The sequence below is a fragment of the Zalophus californianus genome, chromosome 17, assembly GCF_009762305.2.
Source record: "Zalophus californianus isolate mZalCal1 chromosome 17, mZalCal1.pri.v2, whole genome shotgun sequence".
NCBI lineage: Eukaryota > Metazoa > Chordata > Mammalia > Carnivora > Otariidae > Zalophus > Zalophus californianus.
The window spans coordinates 26,881,908-26,908,765 of record NC_045611.1 but is presented as its reverse complement, the minus strand read 5'-3'; the positions used below and the strand labels follow the sequence as shown (position 1 = coordinate 26,908,765).

Sequence of the window (26,858 nt, the reverse complement as noted above, 5' to 3'; positions counted from 1 at the left end):
CCCAGGGCTTCGTACAGGGCTCCAGGCCCGTCCCCAGCCCCGGTGGGGCTCACCCTGGCCCTGCCCGGCTATCTTTGCCACATTCCCAGCGCCCCCCACCCCCCCCCCCCGCCGCCCCGGTCCTGTCTTTCCAGGTGTGCTGGACACTCTGGGTCCCTCCTTCCAGGCCCTTCTTCACAAACAGGCCCCCATGAGCCCCTTTGAGGACCCTGGTGCCAGGATGGGTCTCCAGTGGTGGGCCCAGCAGGGCACAGATCACAAAGCCCTTGTCCACCATCTCACCTCGCCTGGCTGCCGCGGGGAGGGAGGCAGGACAGGCCCCGTGGTTCCCACCTGCCCCCAAGCCTTCCCTGCAGAGGAAGTGCCTGCGGCCCCCCACCAGATTCCCACTTACCACCCGCGGCCCATGAGTGACCCCGATGTCCTCTCCTCAACCCTCCCCAGGTGCAGAGGGCCCAGTGGGGAACTGAATCCTGTGTGGACACTGCGTGGGAGGAAGGGGAAGGGGCTGGGTGGGTCCTCAGACCCCCCAGGGTAGAGCACGTCCAGCTCAGGCCCTGCGGGGGGGGGGGGGATGCTGAGAGGATGCACCTTCTTGGTGGGGTGCTCTCTACCTTTGACCTTGCAATGACTATGGGACCACGCCAAGGGACCTGGCCTCATCCACACGACTTCCTCAGAACCATCAGAGCTGGGGCCCAAGTGGTCAGCCCCTCTCCTTTCCTTGTGCACCCCCGCGCCTGTGTGTTTGCTGCTCCCACTTCCTGTCTGGGCCACCAGTGGCCAGATGGGCGCTAGGACAGTAATTGCGCAGTACTGACAATCATAAAGAGATAAGGACCGTGGCCAAGCCCAGCGGTCTGTACAATTCCACTCGCATCTCATGAGTTCTTTGTACATCTTGTGGGAGGCTCAGAGCGGCAGACAGCTCGCCCAAGCTCACCCAGCCACGAGGGGCCAGGACAGACAGCCCAGGACAGACGTCAGCCCAGGCCTGACCAACCCCCAAGCCCATGCTCCTGGACACCCTGTCCCACCTCTCCTGTTACGCAGTCTGGGCAGGGAAGGCTGGGGCCCACGGAGCTGGTCCTCCTCTCCTCCTAGGGCCCCAGCAGACGTGGGCTTAATCTCAGTCCTGTTCAACCCATAGGCATGAGTGAAGGAGCATGAGCACCACCCACATCCCTGTAGCCAGGCTTCTGCCTGGCATGTTGCAGGTCTCCTCAAACCCCAACATGGCCCTACATGGCAGCCCTGTTGCTGTATCTGCTTCACAGAAGAAGAAACCGAGGATCAGAGAGGTCCCCGGCTACTGAGGGGAGGGTCTGATTTGGGTGTGCCTGACTCCAAAGCCTGTGCTCGTCACCATTCCCCAGGGGTCTGCTTGGGTGTGGAGGCCTCTCTGGCCGCTGGACCCCAACTTCACAGCCCCCAGAAGCATCCCTGGGTGAGCTCAGCAGCCGCCTCTGTGGGCGGTCATGGGGTGGGGTGAGACAGGAACGCAGCCCAGTTCCCCACACTTGCCTTTCACAACCCAACCGGTGGTGGCGTGGAGCAGGAAGGCCGAGAAAGGCCACAGGAAGTGCTGGGGGGGGGGGGGAGGATAGGGAGGGGGGGCAGGCCACACCACAGAGACTGGGACCAGAGGGACACTCAGACGCAGGGCTCTGCCAGCGTGGGCAAGGCTGCCCAAGGATGATGACACCCAGGGTCCTGGGGGTCCTGCTTCTCTCACGCCTCCTGCTCTGGGCCTCAGGTGAGCAGCTGGTTCCTTATCCGCTGGGAGACCCAGGGAAGTTGATATGGGTGGGGGTGTCTAGAGCATGTCCGTCCAAGGAGCCCACCCCAATGGCCTCGGCACCTTCTCTCACCTCGTCCTCTGCGTTGTCGTCCTGATAAACTTGGGTCAGCGCTGGGTCTCAGGGGTCTTGTGCTCCCCACAGAGCTCCCCGCTCCCCTACTCTGGCTGTGGCTCCCTGCCAGGCCTGGCTCTGGGACACAGGTGGGCCCCGGACACACTCTTACCCAGCTGGCCTCCAAGCTTCTGGGGAAGGGGGTCAGGGTGCTCTGGAGGCTGAGGCCAGTTGGGGCTTGTACTGTCCTCCCTCACCCCCTTGTCTGGCTCCCTCCAACTTGACTCCCCCCCCCCAACTCCCCTCTCCTTGTCCCAGCAATGGCCCCCCGGTCCCCAGTTTCCCGGAACAAGACCCCACCCCAACTGTCAGCCTTGCACACACACGTGCGGTGGCTCTCCAGAGCAGTTTGAGGACCCTAGGCCTTGCTCTTGGCTACCCTTCGCCCGGGAAAGCCGAGCCCACCCCTGGCCCACCTGGTCAGCTCTCGCCTACCCTCCTTGGGGCCCTGTGATGTCGGCAGTGACCCCCTCAGGCAGAGGAAGTGCTCCCACCGCCGTGCCCTGAGTGCTCCTCCTGTTTTGTTCTTAATCCGTGAGCATCCTATCTGCTTGCCAAGCAGGGGGTCATGCGGCTCTGGGCACACGGGTCAACCTCTTTGGGCTTCAAAGAACCTTCTTCTCAGGATGCCTGGGGGGCTTAGTCGGTTAAGCGTCTGCCTTCAGCTCAGGTCATGATCTCAGTCCTGCGATCGAGCCCCACATCGGGCTCCCTGCTCAGCGGGGCATCTGCTTCTCCCCTCTCCTTCTGCCCTCCCCGCCCCCCGCTCATGATGTCTCTCTCTCTCTCTCTCTCATGCTCTCTCTCTCAAATAAATAAATAACATCTTAAACGCACACACACACAAAGAAACTTCAAATGTTGCGAGATTCGGTGAAATGCAAAGTTCAGTCCCTGGCTCAGAAAAAGGGCCAAATGGCGGTGTTGTCTTCCTGGCAGAGCCGGCCGTCGGGCAACACTTGACAGATTCAGTAACTCAGTCACCAGTGGTGGCTATTGTCCAGTCCCAGAGGGCATCATAGGGACACTGGGCCCTGCACAAAAGCCGTGAGTACACTGGTTGGGACTTCTAGGCTCCCCGAGTGACTGAGTTTACCTATGGTGATGTGGGTGTGTGGGCAAAGTGCCAGCCATTTGAATCGCCCGAAGAGCCTTGAGAGGCTTATACGTAGAGGTAAGTCTGCCTCTTTGGTGGACATTTATGGGTCTGCCCATTGGTTCATTCATTCTGAAACCACTGCTGGGGACCCCTGTGCCGTGCCAGGCTCTGTGCTGAGGTGGCTGTGGCTATGGCGGAGGGAAGCAGGCCCCTGGTGGTGAGCCCTAAGGAATGGGCAGGTACCACCCCTGACTTCTGGGCCGCTCCCCACTTGAACCTGGATTGAGGTGGTCCCTGGAGGCCAGCTGCTGGGGCAGAGCAGGATGGGGGAGGGTAGCGCGGGTCTTGAGGTGGGGACTGGCAGCATCCTGCCCAGGCCCGGGCCAGGCTCTCTCTGTCTGGGCTAAATGCTTCCAACATCTTCAAAAAATAATCACAAAAAAGATCTTTTCTGTACTTGCCAAAAGCTTCACCTATATGACTGCGCTGAAATTTCATGGTAGGCCAGGAGGGAGGCTCTGTTAACACCGGTCCGGGTGCCCACCGGCACCCATTTGTAACCCCTCGGGCATACAGAGGGTTAGGATTATGCGGAGAATGGCAACCCCCCCTTTTCCTCTCCCTCATCTCTCTCCCTCTTCCTCCTTTATTTAAAAAGCAAACGTGGATCCTATTACATACATGCTCATCTAGCATTTGCTTCTTCCCATTAAACAGTGTCATGAATATCTTCTTTTTTAAAGATTTATTTATTTATTTGAGAGAAAGAGAAAGCATGCGCACATGGGGGGGGAGGGGCAGAGAGAGAGAATCGGAAGCAGACTCCCCGCTGAGCACAGAGCCTGACTCAGGGCTCAGCCCCAGGACCCTGAGATCATGACCTGAGCCGAAAGCAAGAGTCCGACACTTAACCGACTGAGCCACCCAGGCGCCGTTTACCTACCCCTTTTTTAAAAAGGTCATACATTTTGACCCAGAAATTCCTAGGATCGTAATGTTTTCTGTGAATTCTTAACCCAAGCTGACAAAGATGTAAGCAGTGTTGTTCAAAATAGGAAAAAAAAAAAAAAAAAGAGTGATGATCCTAAAAGTCCACCAACAGAGGACCAAATTGAAAAAGTGTTACAACACCCACATAGTGGAATAGTGTGCAAGCGTATCAAGGAGGGGGATCAGTAGGTGCTGATATGGAAAGCTCCTCAAGATATCTTACTAAGTGATCCCGTTCATGTAAATTTTTAAGTGATTTACACCAAAATACTTGCCTACGTATAGAAAATGTCCCCAAGGTTGTGCATTGAGCTGCTGCAGGTGGTGAACTCTAGAGTGTGAGCTGGGAGCTGTGGGGACTTTTACTTTTCATTTTGTGGTCTTGTGTCCGGTTTAAAAAAAAAACCACTCTGCATTGTATTAATTTTGTTGAGAGAGAGGTAACTATGTAGACATATGCATACATCCAATGTAAATACACAAATATATAAATAGTTTTACAATGACATTCTCACCTCCTGGAGTAAATGATACTGGCTCTTTGAACATTTATGATGACCTATATCCTTTATGTACGTGGATGTTCCTAATCTTCCCCCAAACTCACAAGGAAGGTATTATTAGTCCCATTTGGCTGACGAGAAGAGGGAGACTCAGAGAGTTTAAGTAACTTGCCTGAGGCCACACAGCTGGTAAGTGACTCCAAGCTTCCATTCCATCCCCATACCAGGTGAAAGGGGAACTGAACTGGAAGTCACGAAAGCTGGTCTGTCGTCCTGGAGCTGCCTCCTGCTAGCTGGTGCCCTTGCTCAAGTCCCCGTGCTCCAGGGGCCCTCAGTGTGCTATGTTCTCTCCCTCCCCCAGGAGGCAGCCTGTGAGGGTCATATGAGAATGTAGGAGAAAGAGTCAAACTGAGACAGAATATGCCCAAGAGTTATACCACGAGGCCACAGTTGCAAGGGCTTTGGAATGTCTGATATGGAACAACTGTGGAAAGCCCAGCAGACTCCCTGGAGGAGGCAGTAAAGGGCAATAGGACTAACATATGAATGCTTTAATCTACAGAGCCATGTGCCAAGCCCTTTGTACACACTTTCCCCAAAGCATCCCACTGGCCCTATGAAGTGGGAGGTCATATCTCCTTCTGCCTCGGAAACTGAGGCCCCGGGAGAGTGAGTCCAGCTCAGGTACACATAGTGTGAATGGATGGAACTGTAATTCTAGCCCACATCGCCAGACCCTGGGGCCTGAGCATCTTGCCCCCAACACCCTGCCCTTACTGCCTCCCCACCCAGCCCATTCACACCTTCTGCATCCCTCCTTCAGGTATGGAATATTCTAGCAACAAACAGGAGCAAGCGAGGAGGCAACCTGAGCAACCAAGAAACGTCTGCCTGGGGCTCATCAATAAGGGCCAGTATGAATCTTTCCACCTGGAGAACACTGCTAGCTGCTTCACAAAGTGCACGCAGTCAGGGAATGAAGGCTGTAACCTGGAAAACTTGCAGAGGTAAGAGGACCCTCTGACCTAGAACAGGGATCTGGGGATCCTTCGAGGGTGGCAGGGAGGCTGTTAGGAAGGGACCAAGCTCTCAGCCCCTACGGCTTCTGAAAATGCTGCTCCTAACTCATCTTTCCACCCTCTTGTTTGACACCCACATTCCCTCCGCTCCACTCACTGAGAATTTTCTGATCCAGGGGAGGCAGAGATGAACCAGCCCCCATCCCTACCATTGTGGAAGGTCAGACATGGGTCCAAATGATGATGATTCTAGAGTGCGATCATAGAAAAGGGTGGACGAGGTGCCAGGTTCGCTCAAAGAAAGGAAGACTGCCAAGGCTTCATGGAGGAGGCGACTCACAAAAAGGCTTTGAAGACTGCATAGGAATTCTCTAGTTGGATCCAAGCAATGTTAGGGGCTACAGGTATCAGAACTTCAGGGAGTATTGGGGGAGAACGACAGTGCTTTGAAATGTGAAAAGGTGAAGTGCTGGGGATGGAGGCAATGATGGGGAGGTGGGTTGGGTAGGGGATAGGCTAGAAATATAAGCAGGGACCAAAGTGTGAAGGGTCAGGTAAGCTATACCAATGTGGGAGGGGGCAGAGCAAGGACATATTTTAAACAGAGGAAGAACGTGGTCAATTTTGCATTTGAGAAAGATTGCTCAGGTTTCAGGGAAGGGCACAAGGGTGGTGATGCCAGAGACGTGACCAGGTAGGATGCAACCACAGTGGTCTGGGTAGGAGTGAAGGCTGAACCACCACCATCACCACCAATGGGCACTGTACATCTGGTAAGGAGGGATGGATTAGAAATATCATATGATGTAGAATCAATAAGACCGAGACTGATAAGACCAAAAGGTTAAGAGATAGGGGGTGAGAGAGAAGAAGGGGTTTAGAATACAACACCTCGAAGAATCAGCTCCAAAAATATTTTTGCCTCTCTTTCCTCCTCTGCCTTTGAATCAAAGCTGGCCATGATTCCAAGATACTCGGGACAAGCTCATAGTTGGCACTCAATGCATGTTTGTTGAAAAAAATGAATGAAAACCCTGTGTTCTCAGGCTCAGTGTTCGGACAGCAATCTGATAGAGCTACATCATTTCCGTGGCCTGAAAACACTGCTCTCCCCACCTGAAACTGCTTCAGTAGGCTTCTTAGCTCTGGGAGGCTGTTCTGGAAGCTCCTCTCTGTGCTGCCTTACGGTGGGGATAAGCACTTTGGAAAAAGCGAGGCTCTGGGGTCAGAAGATGTGGATTCTGTTCCCACATCTAACATTTAACCAAATTACCTTCTTTACCTTCACAACCCCATGAGGCCGGTCTGGGCTTCAACCCATTTCAACATATGAATTTGCGGGGAGGGCACAAATATTTCGTCCCTAACAGGAGCTCTTATGAATAAAGTTGCCATGAACATTTTTGTACATGTCTTTTCCTGAACACACATGTTCATTTCTCTTGGGTAAATACTCCGAGGTGGCATTGATGTCAAAGTCAGACGTATGATGAATCTTAATACTCTCCCTGCCAACCTGTGAGAGTCCCAGTTACCCCACATCCTTGCGAAGCTTGGTATTATTGGTCATTTAATTTTCGCCATTCTGGAAAGGATATAGTGGTATCTCATTTCTTTTTATTAACTTTGATAGCTTTATGAAGGTACAATTTACATACTATCCAGTCTATACATTGTTAGAGGACAGTTGAATTGGTATATGGTACCGTGTATGGAACCATTAAGACAATCATTTTAAAAACACTGACATCAGCCCCCAGAGGACCCTCATGCCTGTTTGCAAGCAATCCCTGCTCGCATACCCAGCCACAGTCAAGCAGTGATCTCCTTTCTACTCTATAGATTTGCCTTTTCTGGGTATTTTCTATAAGGGAATCATACAACATGCTGTCTTTTGAGTCTTGTTTCCTTCACTTACCATGTTTTTGAGTTATAGTCATGCATTAGCATGTATCAGTAGTTTGTCCTTTTTTATTACTGAGTAATATTCCATTGTGTGGACGTACTACCTTTTGTTTATTCATTCATCAGTCGATGGAAATTTGAATTGTTTCCAGTTTGGTGATTGTGAATAATGCTGCCATGAACATTTGACTTCAAATCTTTGTAGATGTATGTTTTCATTTCTTTTGGGTAAATGCCTAGGAACAGAATTGCTGGGATATCTGATATGCTTCGCTTTATAAATAACGCCCAACTGTTCCTCAAAGTGTATCATTTGCTTTTCCATCAGCATGAAAAACGGCTGTAGTTCTATTACATTTTTGCAACATTGTCAGTCTTTTGACTATTAAGCCCTCCCGGGAGTGTCAGTGGTAGCTCACTGCGGTTTTAATTTGTGTTTCACAAATGACCAGTGATGTTGAGTATCTTTTCATGTGCTGATGAACCATTTGTATCTTTTCTTTGGTGAAATGACTACTCAAATCTTTCCCTCTTCTTTTAAATTGAGTTTTGTCTTCTCACCACTGAGTTTTAAGAATTCTTTTTTTTTAAAGATTTTATTTATTTATTTGAGAGAGAGAGAGAGAGCACAAGCAGGTGGAGGGGGGGCAGAGGGAGAGGGAGAAGCAGACTCCTCGTTGAGCAGGGAGCCCGATGCGGGGCTCGATCCCAGGACCCTGAGATCATGACCTGAGCCGAAGGCAGATGCTTAACAGACTGAGCCACCCAGGTGCCCCAAGTTTTAAGAATTCTTTATGTATTCTGGAGGCAACTCTTTTATCAGATGTCAATTTGCAAATATTTTCTCTCAGTGTATGTCTTGTCTCTTTGTTTTCCCAATGATGTCTTTTGAAGATCAAAAGCCCTTAATTTTGAGGAAGTCAAATTTAAATGTGTGTTTGTGTTTGATATCATATCAAAGAAATGTTCATCCAGCTACAGATTTTCTAAGTTTTCTTCTGTAAGTGTATGTGGTTTTAGCTCTTATAATTTGGTTATACATTTGGAGTCAATTTTTTATACACAGTGTGAGGTAGATGTCTAACTATATTATTATTATGATTTGCATTTGGATGTCTAATTGTTTCAGCACCATTTGTTGAAAAGAATGCTTTCTCCATTTAATTGCCTCTGGGAGGGCATTCCATTGATGGGCTAAATGGAAGCTCCTGGAATGTCTTCTTACCAAGATAGTAAACAGAAACCAAAGTACATCCCTGGGGACAACTGCAGAGAATAATGCCACCAATAAAGGACTTGAGAGATTCAGGGGTGGTGATGCCTATGACCGTCTATCTTAACTCACCAGAAGTTAGGCGGATGTTGGGGAATGGCTGTGAACTAGCCTACACTTAATCAGGTGGTGAGTCCAATTGCGGCTGCTGTCCCAGAGGAAATCAACACAACCCCCGGCAATCGATACATTCCATGGCTAATGCACTGTTCTCTAAACCAGCTTTCAAGGGCTCCTGGAAATGGTTTACTTTGACCTGGCAGAGTCAACAATAGACTGTCACGGTTTCCTGTGGGCTCTGTCAATTCTCCTGATCTCTGTCATCACTTAGTTCACAGAGACCTTATTAATCTTGACACTCTACATAGCATCGCTCTGGTCCACTATATTGGCAACATCATGTGGATTGGAGCTGATGAGTAGAAAGTGGCAAGTAGTTAAGATGCCTTCGGACAACAAATGTGAACTAGAGGATGAGAAATAAACCCCACAAGAGTTCAGGGGCCCATCACCTCGGGGAATTTTCTGGGTGTTCAGAGATCTGGAGAACATCAAGATATCTCCTCCTAGGTAGAAGACAAGTTGTTGGATCTCACACCACTTACAATGTAAAAAAAAAGGGACAGTGGGGACAAACGCATATCATGGAAACAGGAACCAAAGATACCTGCGTAGCTATGTCAGACAAAGAAGATGATGTTTAAGTGGATGTCAAATTTCTCACTGAAAATTCAACTGTACATCTATGCCTTAGACTTTCTGACTATATGTTCCATTTCACAACTAAAACAATTTTTTAAGTGCTCTGAGAACCAGATCAAGAAATCTTCCCTCAAGAAAGGGCATTGTGTTGTTTTGTGAGGCCAAAGAATTTTTTAAGTGCATATATCTATGTGTATATATATATATATATATATATATATATATATATATGTCTGTGTGTGTATCTATATATAGAGAGAAATACAATTAAGTACATATATATATACAGTTATAATTCACTATATTTGGTGAAAGTCACAATAGTTTGTTTAGATTTTTAAAAGGTAAATAAAAGCTGGACTCTTCATGTAGCTCAATCAACAGATTTCAACAATCTCATCCTGCTGTTTCTGGCTGGATGGTGTTCTAATGGTCCACCCCACCCAAGCACATTTGCACATATTTGCATGGTTTACTCTTTATACTGTAGAATATTTTTTCTGTGGTTTCTTTGGGTTTCTTCCCTTGGTAACTGCGACTGTTCAAAAAACATGAAAATACAAGCCTCCCTTTTGCCTCCCTGTCAAGCCCTCCATAGCCACTCCTTTCCAACAGCCTTGATCTGGCTGTATCTGCTTTCTTCCCCTTCTTTCCCATTGCTACCTCAGCCCTCACCTGTTGAGAATTGCTAAGGGGAGGTAGGCGGTACATCTTAGGATCCTAGCTTGGGAAAAGGAACTCTGGCCACGGAGAAGTTTCAATACCATGGAGAGCAGGGTGGAGGGTGGGGCGTGGTGGGGGAGTGTTGCTTTTAGCTGATGGCACAGGGGCCGTGATAAAATAAATGGCAAATAGCTTTTGTGTTCCCTGTGCTTCCACCAGTTCAGTTGCCGTAAGTCATTTGCCGCAGAGTTCAGCCTTCAAAGGGTGAATTCCCAGTATGCCGTTAGCACTCAATAAGTGCAAGTTGGCACTCATATCACACAATTATCATCCCACAGTTGGGGATACTCAGAGGAATATATAAAGGTATATAAAGGCCAATCAGTACATGAAAAGATGCTTGATATCATGAGTCATAAGGGAAATGCAAATTCAAACCACAATGAGATACCACTTCACAATTACTAAGATGACAGCAATTGCAAACAAAACAAGACAAAATGGGGAACGTCAAGCGTTGGTGTGGATGTGGGGAAACGGGCACCCTCAAACGTGGGTGGTGAAAATATCAATTGGTACAGCTGCTGTGGAAGGCAGTTCGACAGTTCCTCGAGAAGTTAAGCATAGAATGACCGTGTGACCCAGCAATTCCACTCCTCAGTATATGGCCCAAAGAATTCCAAACAAGTCTTCAAGCAAAAGCTTGGACTTGAATATAAGCAGCCCTGTTCAGGACAGCCAAAAAGCAGAAACAACCCAAATGCCCATCAGTGGATAAATGTATTCACAAAGTGTGGTCTCTCCACACAACGGCGTATTCATCCCTAACAAGGAATAGAATACCCACACGTGCTTATGCAACCGAGATGAATCTTGAGAACATGCTAAATGCAAGAAGCCAGACACAAAGACCAGAGACCGTACAATTCCATTTATATGAAACTTCTAGAATAGGCAGATTCATAGCTCGGTGTTTGCCAGGGGCTGGGGGAGGAGAAGAAAGGTGACTGCTTCATGGGGTCAGGGGTGATGAGGATGTTCTGCAATTAGATAGTGGTGATGGTCACCCAACACTGTGAATGTATTCAATGTCACTGCATTGTACAGTTTAAAATGGCTAAAATGGTAAACTTTATGTTATATATATTTTGTTACAAAAAAAGACAAACACAAACACTATTCAGAGGGACCCCTGGCTGAAATCCCCCCAAACCAGCCTGGCTTGCTCCCATGCCACCCTTCTGCAGTGATCCCAGGGTCCTTCCTTTGATATTCTGGGTCACCCCTCCTACCCCAAGAGCCTGATGGTGGCTGCCCATGGCATCTCTTCTCCCATCATCCAGGCTGGGGGCCAGGGGAGTGGGTAACTCAGCCTGCAAGACCCTACCTGTCCCCTCTTCCCCGGCCCTTTGCAGGTACTGGCTGGAATTTGAGCACCATCTGCTGGAGAGTCAGTCGGGCATAGTGAACATGTCTTTTTTGAAGGCTGCTGTCCAGAATGTCAGCACCAACGTCTCAGAAGACCTGTTCTTCTCTCTGACGCCCTCCCAGGTGAAGAGTTCCCGATCCCTGTTGGCGGGTTCTGGCTCCATTTCCTTCAGACGTATTTTTCCGAATTCTGAGAGACTCCTGGTCTGCGCTTGGTGCCCACCAAAACTTATCCCTTGCATGTCCCATTTGATAGTGCTCTGCCACTTTGCTAACAGGTGCTACTGAGCTGCTTGGATGGGTGGATCCGGGTGACAGACGACCCAGGGCACGAGGCTGGTACAATTTGGAAGATCACCAAATTGAGAGTCAGGGGATCTGGATTCCAGGCCTGGACTGGTGTCTTCCAGGAAACCCCTTCCCCTTGCTGGGCCCCAGAGCCCTCATCCGTAAGATGAGCTCTGGATTTACACGGGTCTGGATTCAAGTCCCAGCTCTGCTCCTTACCAGCTAATGTGACGTTGGGCGCATGACCGAAATTTTATGAGCCTCGGTTGCCCCCTCTGTAAAATGGTGCCGGTATTGCCCACCTTCAAGGTTATGGGAGTTAATGTACAGGGAGTGCTGGGTGCAGGGAGGGTGCAGCCCCCCTTTAAGGGGTGAAGCTGAGGGTGGAAGTTCAGGCGGCAGGCGAGTTGGCTATCATCGAGGTCCTTCTAGGTCTGTCTGGAAAAGGGGACATGAAAGATAGCGCCTTTATTGATGTGACCCAAGGGGCTGAGCCCTCTGCGTGGGGGCACCCGTTGGCCGCAGAGACAGTCCCACGTCCTTTGACAAGGGTCCAGCCTGGGAAGGAGGAAGTTGGGTCCCTTGCCTCCAACCTTAGCTCCTCCTGTTCCAGCGCCCATGGGATGCCTTTGAGGCAAGACCCGGTGGGACCAGGCTGCAGCCCCAATGTAGCAACGAGGTCAAGAATGAACAAATTACCAGTGAGATTTATTTTACTATTTTAACCATTCTTAGCTTTTACAAAATTTGCTGTTGGGCGGAGGTGGAAATCACATTCCGCGTAAAGTTTTGTCATTTCTGCCTCTGCTCTCGCGGTCTCTCTTCCTGGGAGCTTTATTATTTCCAGTTATTCCCAGGTCAGAACCCAGACACCATGACCCTAAAGCCCTGTGTAAGCACAGGGGCTGGCAGGATGCTGGCCTAAAGTGCACCACAGCTGACCCTCCCCCCACACTTGCAAACTGACCTTCACAGCCCACTTTGAGCCTGACCCCGATGCGTAGTCATGCAGGCACCTGGTTAGCCCCATTCTCCTTAGTGGGAAAACTGAGGGTCCATGAGCACTGTGGTTTGTCTAGGGGCTCACAGCCTGGAGAGAGCTGAGCTTGCAGTGTGCCCCCGAGTGTCCTGCCTCTCAGAGTGATGCTCTAAGGTGCTGCCCCTCCACCCAGTGCCTCAGTTTCCCCTCCCAAGTGGGGGAATGGCAAGAACCCTGTGTCGGGGGCTGGAACCCTGGGGTAAGATGGGAGCTCCGGGGTCTGTGGTTCCAGGTTCCAGGGCAGGTGACAGAGGATGAGCGTGAACACCCCGACAGAGTCCGGCTGCCCAGGAGCCTCTTTGAATCCCTGCAGAGCAACAGGTCGGAGGTCTTGCTGGCCATCACTGTCCTGGACACCAGTCCGGGGAATCTCTTCAAGGTGAGGAGAGGACTGGAGGAGGCTCAGGGCAGCTCAGTGGATCAATGCTCAGTTCACCAGGGACCTGTGCCCCAGCTTGCTTTCTCTGGAGTCTTCACTGTGGGTCCCCATGCGGATGGAGGAGGTGATGAGCCTGAGGAGAGCGTTTCTAAATCAGCCCGAGGTCACCCCGGACTTCTGTCTCTGGAGTCTGTGCACTGCAGACTCACACTGGTCACACACACTCAGATGTTTGGATCCCACACACCAGTGTCCTTGGACTTATATGTGCATCCCAAGCGTTCGTGTCCCCTTGTGTGTCCTTGTGCATGGACAAACATGCATATTCGTTCATAGTCCTGGAGTACATGCAGTCATGTGTGTTCCTGTATGACCGTGACCTTGCAAATGTGTCCCAGGCAGGCATCCCCAGAGGTGTGTGATCCACTCAGGTGTAGATACAGTGCACCATGAGTGCTGGTGTAGGCACCCACTGCCCTCCATTTGGGGCTGATCTTTCTTCCAGCCCTGCGCTCCTCCAGCTAAGAGGGCAGAGGAGCTCTGGGGCCAGCAAAGGAGAGCTGTTGGGTGCATGGCTTTGCGACCAGTCGGCCTGGGGTGTAGGGCCCACAGTGATCCAGCCTGGGCAGGAGACTGCAGGGGGCAGCAGGAAGAAGGTTGCTCATGACCCCTTGGTCCCCTGGTCCCCCAGCCACAGACTTTACTCTCCAGGCAAGGGCCATGGGTCCTGGAGGTTCCTAGGAACTCCCAACAGGACTGGGTTGGGACAGTGCCTTCTGAAGCCTGACCCCTCCATCTCCCTCCACAGGGCCCCCAGCTCAGCCTGGAGGATGGCAGCCGCGTGTTGAACAATCGCCTGGTGGGCTTGAGTTTGGGAGGAATATCTGTCAGCAGGCTGGCTGAGCCTTTGGAGATCACTTTCTCCCACCAGCACCTACCCTCCGTGAGCCCCCGACCCAAGCCTGGCAGCTACTGAGGGGCAGACAGGCGGGTGGTCACCCACAAGCATATGGGCAGACAGGTGTAGGATTCTGCACCTCCCAGTCTTCCACATCCCCCCGGCCATTAAGACCATACACACAGGTGCACCCAGGGACACATGCCACCTGCCCACGAACGTCCCCTCAACCCCCAGACACCCTCCCACTTGTGCTTACAGAGGCCCACCGAGGACCTGGCAAACCCATGAGTGCGCACACGGGATCACACACCCACCCACGTACATGGTCCCCTAAAGGCACGCATACACAGACATGCTACCCAGCCCCCTGCAGCCCCACACCATGTCCACACCTCTCATATGCTGATCCATGCACACCAAATGGGGCACTTCATGTTCCTGCGTGATCTACGGGGTGAGCCTTGCTTTCTACCCAATGCACACTCGGGGCAGGGGCTGGGCACGCTGTCCTCTCCCTTCCCCTCCCCCCACTCTCCTCTCCTCTCTCCCAACCTCCCCCTGCCTCCACCCTGACTCCCACTCTCTGGTTGCAGAACATGTCCCTCAGCTGTGTGTTCTGGGATGTGACTAAAGGTAGGCAGAGCCTCTCCCCTCCCTTCCTTCCTCTCCGGTCCCGTCTACTCCCCCACATTCCCATACACTCTCCTATGTTCCCCTCCCTCCCCCTCTAGGGTCAGCAGGAGACTGGTCTTCCACAGGCTGCTCCACGGAGCTCAGAGCCAAGAGGACTGTCTGTCGCTGTGACCATCTGACCTTCTTTGCTTTGCTGCTGGTAACAGCCCACCCACCCTGATCCCAGCAGTTCTGGAGGCACTGAGGCTTCCTGGCAGGGGCCAGGGCCTCTGGGATGTGTGGGACCTGGCCTCCAACTGATGGGGTCCCGGTTCGGGGGGGGTTGCCCACAGAAGCCGATCTTGGACCGGGCCACCGTGCAGTTCCTCGTTCGCATTTCCCAGGCTGGCTGTGGAGCCTCTATGATCTTCCTGGCCTTTACCATTGTCCTCTACGCTGTCCTAAGGTGGGTGATCCCCCACCCCCACCCCGCGTCTCCCTCTTTTCCTCAAGGGTGGGAGCAGAACAGGCCGGAAAGCCCCCTGCTTGTGCAGCATTATACCAATATCCTCTCCAAAGCTTACTTTCCTCATCTATAAGATGGGGTTGGGGGTTGAAATGTGTCAGAGCCATTTCAGTTGGAAGTGGCAGAAACTGAACTCAAATTCACTTAAACACAATGGGGAATATGTGGTTTATGGAATGGCGCTCCCTTCAGGCATGGCTGGATCCAGGGGCTCCAAGGATGCCCCCAGGCCTTGCTGTCCCTCTGCTTCTCCCAACTTTGCTTTCTCCTTTGTCAGCCATGTCAAGCAGCTTCTTCACCCTCAGGGGCCTTGGGGAGCCCTGGGCTTGCCTCACAGCTTCTTAGCTGCCTAGGCGGCGAATTTTCTAAATGAAATTCCAACATTGAAGCCTTTTTCTTTTAGCATTTTATTTTGAAATAATTATAGACTAACAGGAAATTACAAAAATACTGTATAGAGTCCCCTGGCTCCTTTATCCAGCTTTTCCCGGTGATAACATTTTCTATAACTGTAGTATCATATCAAAACCAGGAAATTGACATTGGTACAGTGCTAGTAACTAGAATACAACTTCCATAATTTTTTACAGGCATTTGTGTGTGTGTGTGTGTGTGTGTGGTTCTATGCAATTTTATCCCGTGTATACCAGAGTGGAGTTTTGCTGGTCTAACTTGGGTCATGTGCCCATGACTGAACAGGCCACTGTGGTCAAGGGATGGATTACACTGATTGGCCAGGCCAGGTCATGTGCCTGCTTTTGGGTTTGAGCTAACAAAGGGCCGACCTCACCCAAACATCAGGGCTGTGAGCAGGAAAGTGTGCTCCTCGGGGAGACCCAAGTCTGTTTCCAGAAGGAGGAGCAGGGGCAGGACAGGCAGAGATCAGTGTGGCCTGTGCTCAGGCTGTCTGGGTCCCAGCCAGGGCTGAGGGACCCACAGGAACGGCCAGCTTGAAGGAGCCTGTGAGAGCAGCCCCATGCCCTAGGCGGCCTTGGCCCCCCGGCTTCTGACTCGGGGCTGAATAGGGCAGCCCTGGGATCTCCTGCGTTCGTCTGGAGCTCTCCCACGGCCTTTCTCCACGTGCCTCTTTGCCTCTGTCCCCATCTGGCCCTGGGCTGCAGCCCCCTCTAGCCTCACCCCCTCCATCTCAGACTAAAGTATGAGTGTGAGCAGTGCCACCCCTGCCCCCCACCAAGCCCGGGCCTGGAGCAGAAACCCCACCCCCAACAAGCTGAGCATGACTTGCCAGCCGGCCGCACTGCTGGACCTAGCGAGCCGGGCTTGGCGTGCCGGGAGGACTCATCACCGACTGTCACGGGTGGGCCCTGGCATCTCAGGTGAGGCGGACACGAGCCCTCCGCTCCCGTCCAGGCACCCGGGGCTCCCATCCCTCCAGTGAGAGCCGTTGGGATCCAGTTTGCTAGGAATTCTGACATACGTCCCGGCCTCCTGCCTCTCTGCCCAGTAGGTAGGTCCGTCCACTCACTCAACCAAGGCACACAGGGCCGATTGTACTAGCCCGAGGTCACAGCCAGAGGGGAGGGGAGGGGGCTACCCTGCGCTGCAGGAAACTTCCAAATCAGCCTGGCTAAGTGGCATTCAGAGACAGCTCCCTGAGAAGGAAATGCCCAGGGAAGTTTTGAAGGCATTGAGAGCGGAGAGAAGAGCAGAGGCCAAGTCTGGGAGGGGTGGAAAAGCAGAATGCATTCAGGGACTTGCAAAGTGTGCGGTTTGGCTAGAGCATGGAGTGGAGGCATACGGCCGGCAGCATGTGGGTCCCCCAGGGCCGTGTGGGCCAGGAGAGAGAGCGCTCCTAACCCTGAGCCTGACAGCACTCACCCGCCGGCTGCTGGCAGGGGCGGACCAGGGGAGGTGGGGTGGGGACGCTGGGGTGCAGGTCCTCCCCGAGAGGAGCTGTGGCCCAGCTCTTGCCGCCTCTCATCAGCCCTTCCCACTGCAGGTTCTACCGGCAGAGGTTCAAGTCGGAAGATGCCCCCAAGATCCACGTGGCCCTGAGCATGAGCTTGTTTCTCCTGAATCTCGCCTTCTTTGTCAGTGTGGGGCATGGCCCCGAGCAGTCGGATGCCACCTGCTGGGTCCGGGGAGCCGTCTTCCACTACTTCCTACTCTGCACCTTCACCTGGATGGGCCTGGAAGCCTTCCACCTCTACCTGCTCGTCATCAAGGTCTTCAACACCTACTTCGGCCACTACTTCCTGAAGCTGAGCCTCGTGGGCTGGGGTAGGTGCAGCTCGGGTGGGCGGAGAGCATGGCTGGCCGTGGGAGGGGTGGGACAGAGAGCTGCCGACGGCCCGGAGGGGTCTCCCTCTCTCACACAGGCTCAGGGCTTGAGGGGCGGGCGGCTGGAGGGGCTTTGGGAGGAGGGCGTGCCAAGGGAGCCCCAGCGATGCCATACCTCCTCCCGCTGTGCCCAGGCCTGCCTGCCCTAATCGTCTTTGGCACTGGGAGTGCAGGCAGCTACGGCCTCTATGCCATCCGCGACGAGAGCGACGTCACCACGCTGGAGCTGTGAGTGGGGGCTGGGCGAGCAGGGGTGGCGTCCGGCTCCTGGCCGCACAGGTCCGGGTCAGCGGGGTGTGGGGAGAGGCGGGAAAGCTGGGAAGAGAGACTACGTCAAGGCAAAGGGTCCTCCAGCCAGCTCATGGTCTGGAGGGGTAAACTGAGGACCGGAAGGAAAAGGTGCAATGAGACAGGGGGTCTGAGAAGGGAGAGAGCGAGCTGAGGCAGGATGCCTTGCTCTAGCCTGGGCCACCACCAGCCCATATGGCACCTTTGGGCAAATTTTAGAAGATACCCCCACCCCCCCCGACTCTGCCAACCTGCCATGCCAGGGGCTCAGCCTGGGGAGTGGAGGGCGAGCCGGATTCCAGCCTCACCTGTCCCCTCAGCCAGGTGCCCTTGTGCAGGACACAATCTGCTCAGCCTTGGTGGCAGGCCTGGTTCTAGCTAGGCTAGGCTTCTGAGTTTGCCGTGTGGGCTAGCCTGGCCTCTCGCAGGGCCTCAGTCTCCTTATCTGTACAATGGGGGGTGACGGACATACTCTTTCAGGCCTTTTGCCCTGCAACGCAGGAAGCATGGAGCTGAGCTGAGCCTCTCCCAGGGTGCCTGCCCCGGGCCCATGGCTCTGTGCTGAGGGAAGCTGGTGGGGTCTTGGTCCTGTCCCTAGGGCCTCAAGTGCAGGGGCCACAGGGGCTGGGGAGGTAACATATGTGCACATGGTGGCCCAGGTGGGGAGTGTAGTAGACAGGCAGTCACATACCCATCTAATGTCCCTCGGGAGGGCATCCATAGAGCTGCCAGGTGTATGCTTTTATAAGAAAAGCAAAGGGACGCCTGGGCGGCTCAGTGGTTAAGCGTCTGCCTTCGGCTCAGGTCATGATCCCGGGGTCCTGGGATCAAGCCCCGCATCCTGCTCAGCGGGGAGTCTGCTTCTCCCTCTGCCTCTCCATTCCCCCACCCCCACTTCCCGCCACTCACTCTCTCTCAAATAAATAAAATCTTAAAAAATAAAAGAAAGCATAAATCTGGATGCTTATGCCAAACCTCCCACTTTTTAAAGGGTGGTCATTAATCCAGTTGTTTTACAACATGATATAGGGTAAACAAAACATGTCTTGGGGGCTAAATTGGCCCCTTTGCACTCCCCGGTCTAAAGAGATGGCAGCCTGGAGCCTCATGACAGCCCCTTCCCAGGAGAATGGGGGATTGGTGGGTGGCAGTGAGGGGAAGGGGTCTTTTTGGTCACAGAAGGTCGGTTAGGGAAGACTGCCGGGGGCTGGCTGGGCGGGGGCACGTCTCCAGCCCCGGCAGCCATCTGCCTCCTCCAGGTGCTGGTTCCGGGAGAAGGCAACTGCCTCTGCCCTCTACACCACCGTCCATGGCTACTTCCTTGTCACCTTCCTCTTCGGCGCCGTGGTCCTGGGCCTGGTGGCCTGGAAGATCTTCACTCTGCCGAGTGCCACAGCAGGCAAGGGGCAGGGACCGAACTGGAAGGGGGTCTTCACGGTGCTGGGCCTCTCGAGCCTGGTGGGTGTGACCTGGTGGTTGGCCATCCTCACTCCGCTGGGCCGGTCCACCATCTATGTCTTCGCAGTCTTCAACTCCCTGCAAGGTGAGGCTCCTGGGCCAGGGAGGTGATGGGTGGCCTCGTCTGCGAGGGGGTCTTTTGGGGGTATGGGGTGGGGGTGGAAACAGGATTCCACTCAGGCTGGCTCGAATCAAGGGTACCGGCTTCAAATATCCAGGGCTGTCTCAAGGACCCCAGGGCGGGAAGGCTGGCTGACCTCTTGGCAGCTGATACCAGGGCCAGGAAAAGCCACCCAAACCAAAGCAGATACTTTATTTTTGCTCTGGAGCTGTATGTAGTCTCTCACCTTCTTCTCTCTGTGGACTCTCCTTCCTTCTCTCTGCTGGCCCCTTCCTACCCAGGCTCCCAAATGGCTTCTTCCATTCGACATGACCTTCTCTAGCTGGGGAGGGTGGTCTGATTCAGCCTGGTCCATGTTCTTAGGAGAGTCAAGAATCGGATCAGGCCATCGTGGGCAAGGTGTCCATCTCTGGTCCAATCAGCTGTGACCAGGAGGGCAGGGGCACGTGACATGACGGCCACATGACATGGACAGTCTGTAAGGAGTTGGGTTTGCAGAGGGACGTGATTAGCGGAGGAAACGATCAACAGGGGTCCTCTCTGACCCTCTCAGGGGTGTGGGTGATGGCTCCCCCTTCTTCGTTCCTCTTTGCTTCCTGTGTCATACACACTGCTTTAAGAAGCATCACAGCCTGACTAAGAGAAACTGCTGAGAAGGCAGGGACAAGGTGCGTTTTGCCTTTGAGTCAAAGTCTCACAGCCAGTGGGTGGGGGCCCACCCAAACAGGGCTGGCTCCCAGAGCCTCGTGAGGCTATGTGGCATCATGGTTTGGTAGCCCTGGGGATAAGCAGACCCAGACCTGAACCCTGGTTCCACTTACCACCTCAGCAAATCGCTCAGCCCCTCTGATCATCTTTTTTTTTTTTTAAGATTTTATTTATTTATTCATGAGAGACAGAGACAGAGAGAGAGAGGCAGAGGGAGAAGCAGGCTCCCAAGGAGCAGGGAGCCCGATGTGGGACTCGATCCCAGGACCCTGGGATCAAGACCCGAGCCGAAGGCAGATGCTTAACCATCTGAGCCACCCAGGCTCATCTCTGATCATCTTTAAAGCTGGGACAACGCTGGTATTTTTCTCACCAGATTTTGTGATGAGTAACCAAGCTAATGCTTGTGGGGGACATAGACGGTCCCCGGGGGAAGAATCATGAGTCCACATCCAGGACATCCCGGGATTGGGGAGGAACGCATCTTGAAACTAGACTGTGTCGTTGTTCTTCCAGAGGTCACCCTTAATATTTAAGCCTGAACACTTCTTCACTCTACTGAGTTGTCTCAACTGCGTGTGAGGGCTTCAGTACATCTCTCTTCCTCCCAAACCCGACGGTCCTTAGTACACTTGAACGCGTCTCAATAGGTCTATGGTTGCTTCAAGTTTGAGTTGTAAATTCCTTTTAAGCCCACACGGCGTTTTGACTTTTCTATCGGTTTCTGTGCTTACTGTAATTTTTCTACCTGCCACCTTCCCGCTTCTCCCTGCTGGCGCGCGTCCCGTAACAACCCTCTCCTTCCCAACAGGTGTCTTCATCTTCTGCTGGTTCACCACGCTCTACTTCCCCAGCCGGAGCGCCAGAGCCTCCTCTTCTGGCACGGGCCGAGCCGACCAAGTCCACACCATGTCTCACGAATAGGAGGCCTCTGTGGGGTCAGGTTGGGAGCCGGCCGCACATTCCGGACTCAGCTCTGACTCCCCGTGTGACCTCAGGCTGCTCCCCGTCTCCCTCTGGGCTTCAGTTTCCGTGTTTGTACAATGTGGCTGGGGAGGGAGGAGATGGGGACCAGGCTGGACCACCGGGCCTCAAAGGTTCCATCCAGATACTTCGATCGGTGCTAAAGTCTACAAATCCAGGAGAGCAGGAGTCTAAGGTTCCGAAACCCCCAAAAGCCCTGACAGCGCAGAGCGGTGCTCCCGCCCCACCCCTACCCCCACCCAAAGACCCCTGCCAGAACCGCCCCCTTTCCCCACCCCCACCTTCTGCCTTCATAGCAAAGCAGCTCATGTCTGCCACTGGCCACCCCCTGGTCTCAGTACCCGCGGAGTCTGTTGCTGGCGCTGCCCCTTGAAGGAGCCCAGCCTCTCCCCTTCCTCCCTCTGGCCACTGCCCTCCCACACCCCCACCCTCTGGCGGCCTGCCCTCATCCCCTCAGGCACTGGGGCAGCTGTGGACTAGAGCTTTGGGCCTGTCTTCACGCATGAGCCCCCACCGTTCAGGGGGCTGCCAACACTCTGGCTGTCCGGGGACACAGAATTTCAGAGAATGCCACTTCTTCAGTAGTGGGGACTAGCAGCCCCCTCCCCACTCTGACGGCTGCATGTGTGGCCCGACCTCTCATCTGCCGTCACCGTCACCGTCACCGTCGGCTGGAGGGCAAATGTTCCAGAGCTCTGCACACTCGAGGGCCGAGGGGCAGGGCAGGGGGGCAGCGGGCAGGGCTGAGCAGAGAGAGGGCAGGCTTTCCCCCCCGGATCTGAGCTCCAATCGAGGAGGCAGATCAGCCTCACTCACCAGTTCAGCCCAGCCCGAGCCTGGTACTGTTCAGGCCCTGAGTAAACACCTGTTGGCTGAATAGCTGGAGGAGTGAGTTTGGCATCGGCCGGGCAAGGTTCTGAGCCAGGGGAGTGTCTCAGGCCAGACCCGGCGGGGGTATGTGTCACCTCCCGCGGCTGGGCCTCCGTTTCGCAACATCGTGTTGGTTTCCTCAGTAGGAAACAGAAGGGGCAGAGATAAGAGAGAGAGAGAGAGAGAGAAGGAATGAATAGGTAAACTAACACAGGGAAAGAAAAAAAGAGTGGAGGGGACAGAAAGACAGCAGCCCCCTGGCTGGCCCCGCCCCACACGATCATGCCCCACCTCTAGCCTTAAGTTCCCCACCACTGGGGCCATCTCACCTTCCCTACTCACCCCTGTCCTTGCCAGTGTGCTTTGCCGAGGTCAAGCACCTGCCGAGGTGAGAAGCCACTATTACGAGACCGTCCCCCACAGCCTCTGGGCTTGCAGCCCTCCTCCTGCTCCCCGATGCCCGTGCCGAGTGAATGCCCTCTCTTCTTCCTTCTCCCACCCAGCAAACGGATGCAAGGCAGGAAGGCAGAGGCCCCTGCTTTATGCAAGTCGAAGAGAAATTCTAGGGTGTGGACAATTGCAAAAGTGGAGCCACATTGTATCAGGTTTTGTGGACAAGCTTGGTGGGTTTGGAGACTTACTTTTACAGACATCTATTTCTCACGCTGGAGGGCTGGGCTCCCTTACCCCAAAGTCTCAGAGTCTCTGAACACAAACCTGTGTGGTCCACAGCTGCTTCTGTGTCTGACAGGCCTGGGTTCAAATCCTGACTCTGCTACTTAGGGGCTGTGTGATGCTGGGCATGTCTCCTCACCTCTCTGAGTCTCAGTGGCTCCGCCCATAAAATGGGGATCATCAAGTTTTTGCCTTGACCTGAGAGCTTTAAGTGAGGTGACATAAGTAAAGAGCCTGGTATTAGAGACCCCCATGGCTTAAAGAAAGAGTAGGTGGCCCCTTTGTGTGAACCATGGACCTTTGAGACCTGTGTGTAACATGGAAGGGGTATGAAGGGTTAAAGCTCCCTTCCAGATTCCTTGTACAGCCCTGCCAAGTGGGCCAGCCCTGTGTGGGAGGAGGAAATGGAGGCCCAGAGAGGTCCAGCAACTTGCCCAGGGCTACTCTGCACGGGGGCTGATGCAGAGCTGGGCTTCCCTGGGCTGCCCATGCTTCCTCCCAGAGCATTTCCTGGGTTCTAGAATTATTGCCTCAGCCCCGAACCCTGAGTCTCCAGGGAAACGCTGGGCTCTGGCTTTCCCAGTTGGATGCAGGGGCAACAAAACCACAGCGGCTGAATGGCCTGGGTTTCCTGGTGCTGATGGAGAGGGAAGATGGGGAGATGTGGTTAATGGTGGGGATGTGTCCATTTCCACTGGCTGTCTAGTCCAGGACCAGGCAGGGGCAGAGGGGCTGGCATCCCTCATTACCTGGGGTCACCCTAAAAGTGGCTCCGAGTGCCAAGCTGAGCACATGCTAAGGCGAGGTGGAGCTCTGGCAAAAAAACACCCCAAGGCCCAGTGCGGATGGATGGGGTTCCGCTCTCGCTGCACGACCATAGCAGCAATCTAAGAGGTGGGCAGCACCAGCCTAAAGGCACAAACTCTGAGGTCAGCCTGTCTGGACCACATTCTTCCTCTGCAACTTGCATTGGGCCAGTTCCTCACCTACTGAGCCCAGAAAGCAGGCATAGCAGTAACTGCCCCACAGAATGAATGAAGGCTTCAGGGAGATCCTGGCTGGGAGGGCTGCCTGGTGTCTGGACCCCTGGCCCAGCGTGAAAGTGACTGAGCCACAGGTTTGCTCCAGACTACCGTGGTCATCTGCAAGGAGGACCCCCCACCATGCCTCCCTGCCTGGTTCTTTCTGCTCCACCCCATCTTCTTCATTCCTTGTATTTTTCATTACGTTATAACAAATGTACAGGAAATAAGAAGACTTACTGGCTCTGTGCTCCCAGATGGATAACTTAATATCAAAAGACAACAATTCTTCACAAATTAACCTATGAATACAATGCAGTTCCAATAAAGATTTCAAATGATTTTTTTTTTAGATTTCCCCAAAATGTACTTGAACTTTCGTACGGAGGCATATCGGCCTCAAATAGCTAAGTCAACCTTAATGAAAGGAGTAGAAAGAAGACTTGACCTGCAGATGTAAAGATATTATGAGGCCATAGTGGTAAATCCAACATGGGGTCTGAGCAGGGATAGGCAAGAAGACCAGTGGAACAGAACAAAGGGCTCAGAGGCAGATTTATACACACCTAGGGTCTTATGGCACAACAATAGTGGCATCACCAATAAGGGACAGATAGTCTGATGATGATGGTGGAAAACTGACTCATTATATGAAGGAAAATAAAACAGAATCCCTACCTAACTCCTCATTCAGAGATGGGCTCCAGGCAGAGTAAACGTTCTCGATGGAATGGCAAAACGATAAAGTTAATGTAGTAAAATATTTTTGTGACCTAAGGACAAGGAAAGACTTCTCAAACAAAAAATCACAAGCACAAAACATCAGACCAAAAGCTGGTACATTTAATTACATCAAAATTAAAGTTTTCTGTTCCATGGAAGACACCATAGGCAATGTTAGCAGGCATGGGACAGAATGGGGGAAGGTATTTGCAACATCTGAAACCAGGGATTAACATCAGGAAGGCCTGCAAATCAAAACAAGGGTACTTCCCTAATAGAGAAAAATGGGCTGAGGTTTTAAATGGCAATTTCAGAGAATGAACTTTCTACATGTAACAAGCTAGCCCATGAAGACACACTTAAAATCATCAGCAATCACAGAGTTGCCCTTTAAGATGACAGGGGGACCTCACTGTATCTTCATTGTATGAAACCGGCAAAGGGCAGGTTAGGAAGCTGGATAATGTCAACTGCTGGGTAGGGGGCGAGGGTACTAGGCTCTCTCAGGGCTTGAGGAAGTTGGGTAGAGTGTAGCTTTCATGGCCTGGAGAAAAACGGGGTGCCGCCACTCACTTAGCAATCAGCTCCTGGTTCTGTACCCCAGAAGAACTTTTTTTTTTTAAAGATTTTATCTGTTTATTTGACAGAGAGAGAGAGAGCAAGAGAGGGAACACAAGCAGGGGGAGTGGGAGAGGGAGAAGCAGGCTTCCCGCTGAGCAGGGAGCCCGATGCGGGGCTCGATCCCAGGACCCTGGGACCACGACCTGAGCCGAAGGCAGACGCTTAATGACTGAGCCACCCAGGCGCCCCTCCCAGAGGAACACTCTTACAGGTCTAAAAGGGACATGGCCGATGACATGTGTGGCATTATCTGTAGTGGAAAAGAAGGGGTTGGTGGCAAAGGGGTTTGGGGGTGGGGTCCATCACTGGGAGAAGAGAGTGGGTCCCTACTGTGGACACACAGCAACATGGATGGATCTAAAAACACAGTTCTTAGTGAAAATAAAAGAAACAGAGGTGGTATTAACACAATATGCTGTACACGAGTTAAAAACAGCAGCATGCAAAATAGTGTTCATTTTGGGGAAAAAAAATGGATCAGAATGGGTGCCTATGAAGGTCAGAGAATGGGATTGGGTATAGGGATAAAAGGGAATAAATAAATATACAGAAGAATGAGATCAGCCTGACACACCACCCGCTTACCTTTCCCCCTCCTTGTTCACCCTCACCCCAAGGCAAATTCCCAGAAGTAATCGTAGGACGCACTGCCCCGTGACCTTTCCCTCAGTTTAATTTAGCCTTCACACTGTCTTTTTCATGACTGAGTAATATTCTGGCCAGAATTTAAAATCATTATTTACTGTTGAGAATTGAGGTGATTGCCATGTCTCCCCTAAGTAGCAGCAACTGTCCGACCTTGTCAGGGTGGTGTTTCTCCAGACACCCCCTCCCACCACACCCCACAGGGCTGCTTTACGACATTCATGGGCCCCTTCCCCCGGTAACAAAAAAGTAAAAAAATATATTTTTTTACTGCATTGGTACAATGATGAATATAACCCAGGGTGGACTCATAATTATATACTTATCATTAGTTTATTCATTTTTTCTTCTGAATTTGAAAGATTAAAATTAATTTCCATGGGCCACTAACCTTCTGGATAAGTTTTCTCTGTCTCATGAGTTATAAACGAAATCAGAGGCCCAGCCTGGAGGAGAACACAAGACTCCACCATGATAAACAGATACGCTAGGACCCACACTGGTTTCCATCCGTCTTGATGAAGGCCACACAGACCATGCATGGGGCAGAGGCAGAGGCGTGTCCTGGTAAGTGCTTAACAATGAGCTCAGTGAGGGGAAAATCCCTGGTCTATAACATTTGCTTATTTTATTTTTTAAGTAGGCTCTATGCCTAGCGTGGAGCCCAACGTGGGGCCTGAACTCACAACCCTGAGATCAAGACCTGAGCTGAAATCAAGAGTCGGACCCCCAACCAACTGAGCCACCCAGGCATCCCAACATTTGCTAATTTTAAGTTATCGACATGACATCACTGAAGAGAAGCTGGGAAGAAATTCAGAGTAGCTCGCCATTATGTAACATTTCCACTATACAGATACAGTAGTCATGAGAAACTTCAAGAACATACCTGCTGGTAAAATGTAGTCAAATATTTAACAAGTGATGAGTTTTAATTACCTTTGCTTTTAACATCATCTATTTATTTATGTTTTTATAATTTAATGAGTGATCATGGCAGTTTGTCAACTGGCTTGCAAACATTTCTGAAATTTTAACAATCAGCTCTTGCAAGTGGGCACAAACTGCCTCCAGCCAGTCACTTGCTGAGGGACCTACCACAGATGGTGTTCTGGGCCCAGACCTGGACAGTGACAGAAGACTACATTTCCCAGAAGCCTCCTCTCCCAGAACCCGCCCTCTGCTTCGAAAGCTGTTACCAT

The 26,858-nt window shown here is 52.4% G+C and overlaps 1 protein-coding gene across 3 annotated transcripts; it reads left to right on the top strand.

Moving 5' to 3' along the window:
- The first annotated feature begins 1,594 nt into the window (after positions 1-1,594).
- ADGRG3 (adhesion G protein-coupled receptor G3) lies at positions 1,595-24,012 on the top strand. Of its 3 annotated transcripts, none has more exons than XM_027617479.1 (12): positions 1,595-1,756; positions 5,329-5,512; positions 11,483-11,618; positions 13,055-13,201; positions 14,010-14,144; positions 14,696-14,735; positions 14,834-14,934; positions 15,068-15,180; positions 17,297-17,481; positions 17,676-17,769; positions 19,089-19,372; positions 20,928-24,012. In XM_027617479.1, the coding sequence occupies exons 1-12, from the start codon at positions 1,696-1,698 to the stop codon at positions 21,038-21,040; spliced, it is 1,593 nt and encodes a 530-aa protein (XP_027473280.1). In that variant the 5' UTR covers positions 1,595-1,695; the 3' UTR covers positions 21,041-24,012. The 3 variants fall into 3 exon arrangements, with proteins under 3 accessions (XP_027473280.1, XP_027473279.1, XP_027473278.1); XM_027617478.1 differs by having other exon boundaries at positions 17,201-17,481; XM_027617477.1 differs by having other exon boundaries at positions 17,186-17,481.
- The last annotated feature ends 2,846 nt before the right edge of the window (positions 24,013-26,858 follow it).

Coding starts and splice junctions, on each gene's coding strand:
- ADGRG3 (XM_027617477.1), top strand. CDS start 1,696: ATGATGACACCCAGGGTCCTGGGGGTCCTGCTTCTCTCACGCCTCCTG. Junction 11,619..13,054: donor TCTCTCTGACGCCCTCCCAG/GTGAAGAGTTCC, acceptor CTGTGGTTCCAG/GTTCCAGGGCAGGTGACAGA. Junction 17,770..19,088: donor GACGTCACCACGCTGGAGCT/GTGAGTGGGGGC, acceptor TGCCTCCTCCAG/GTGCTGGTTCCGGGAGAAGG.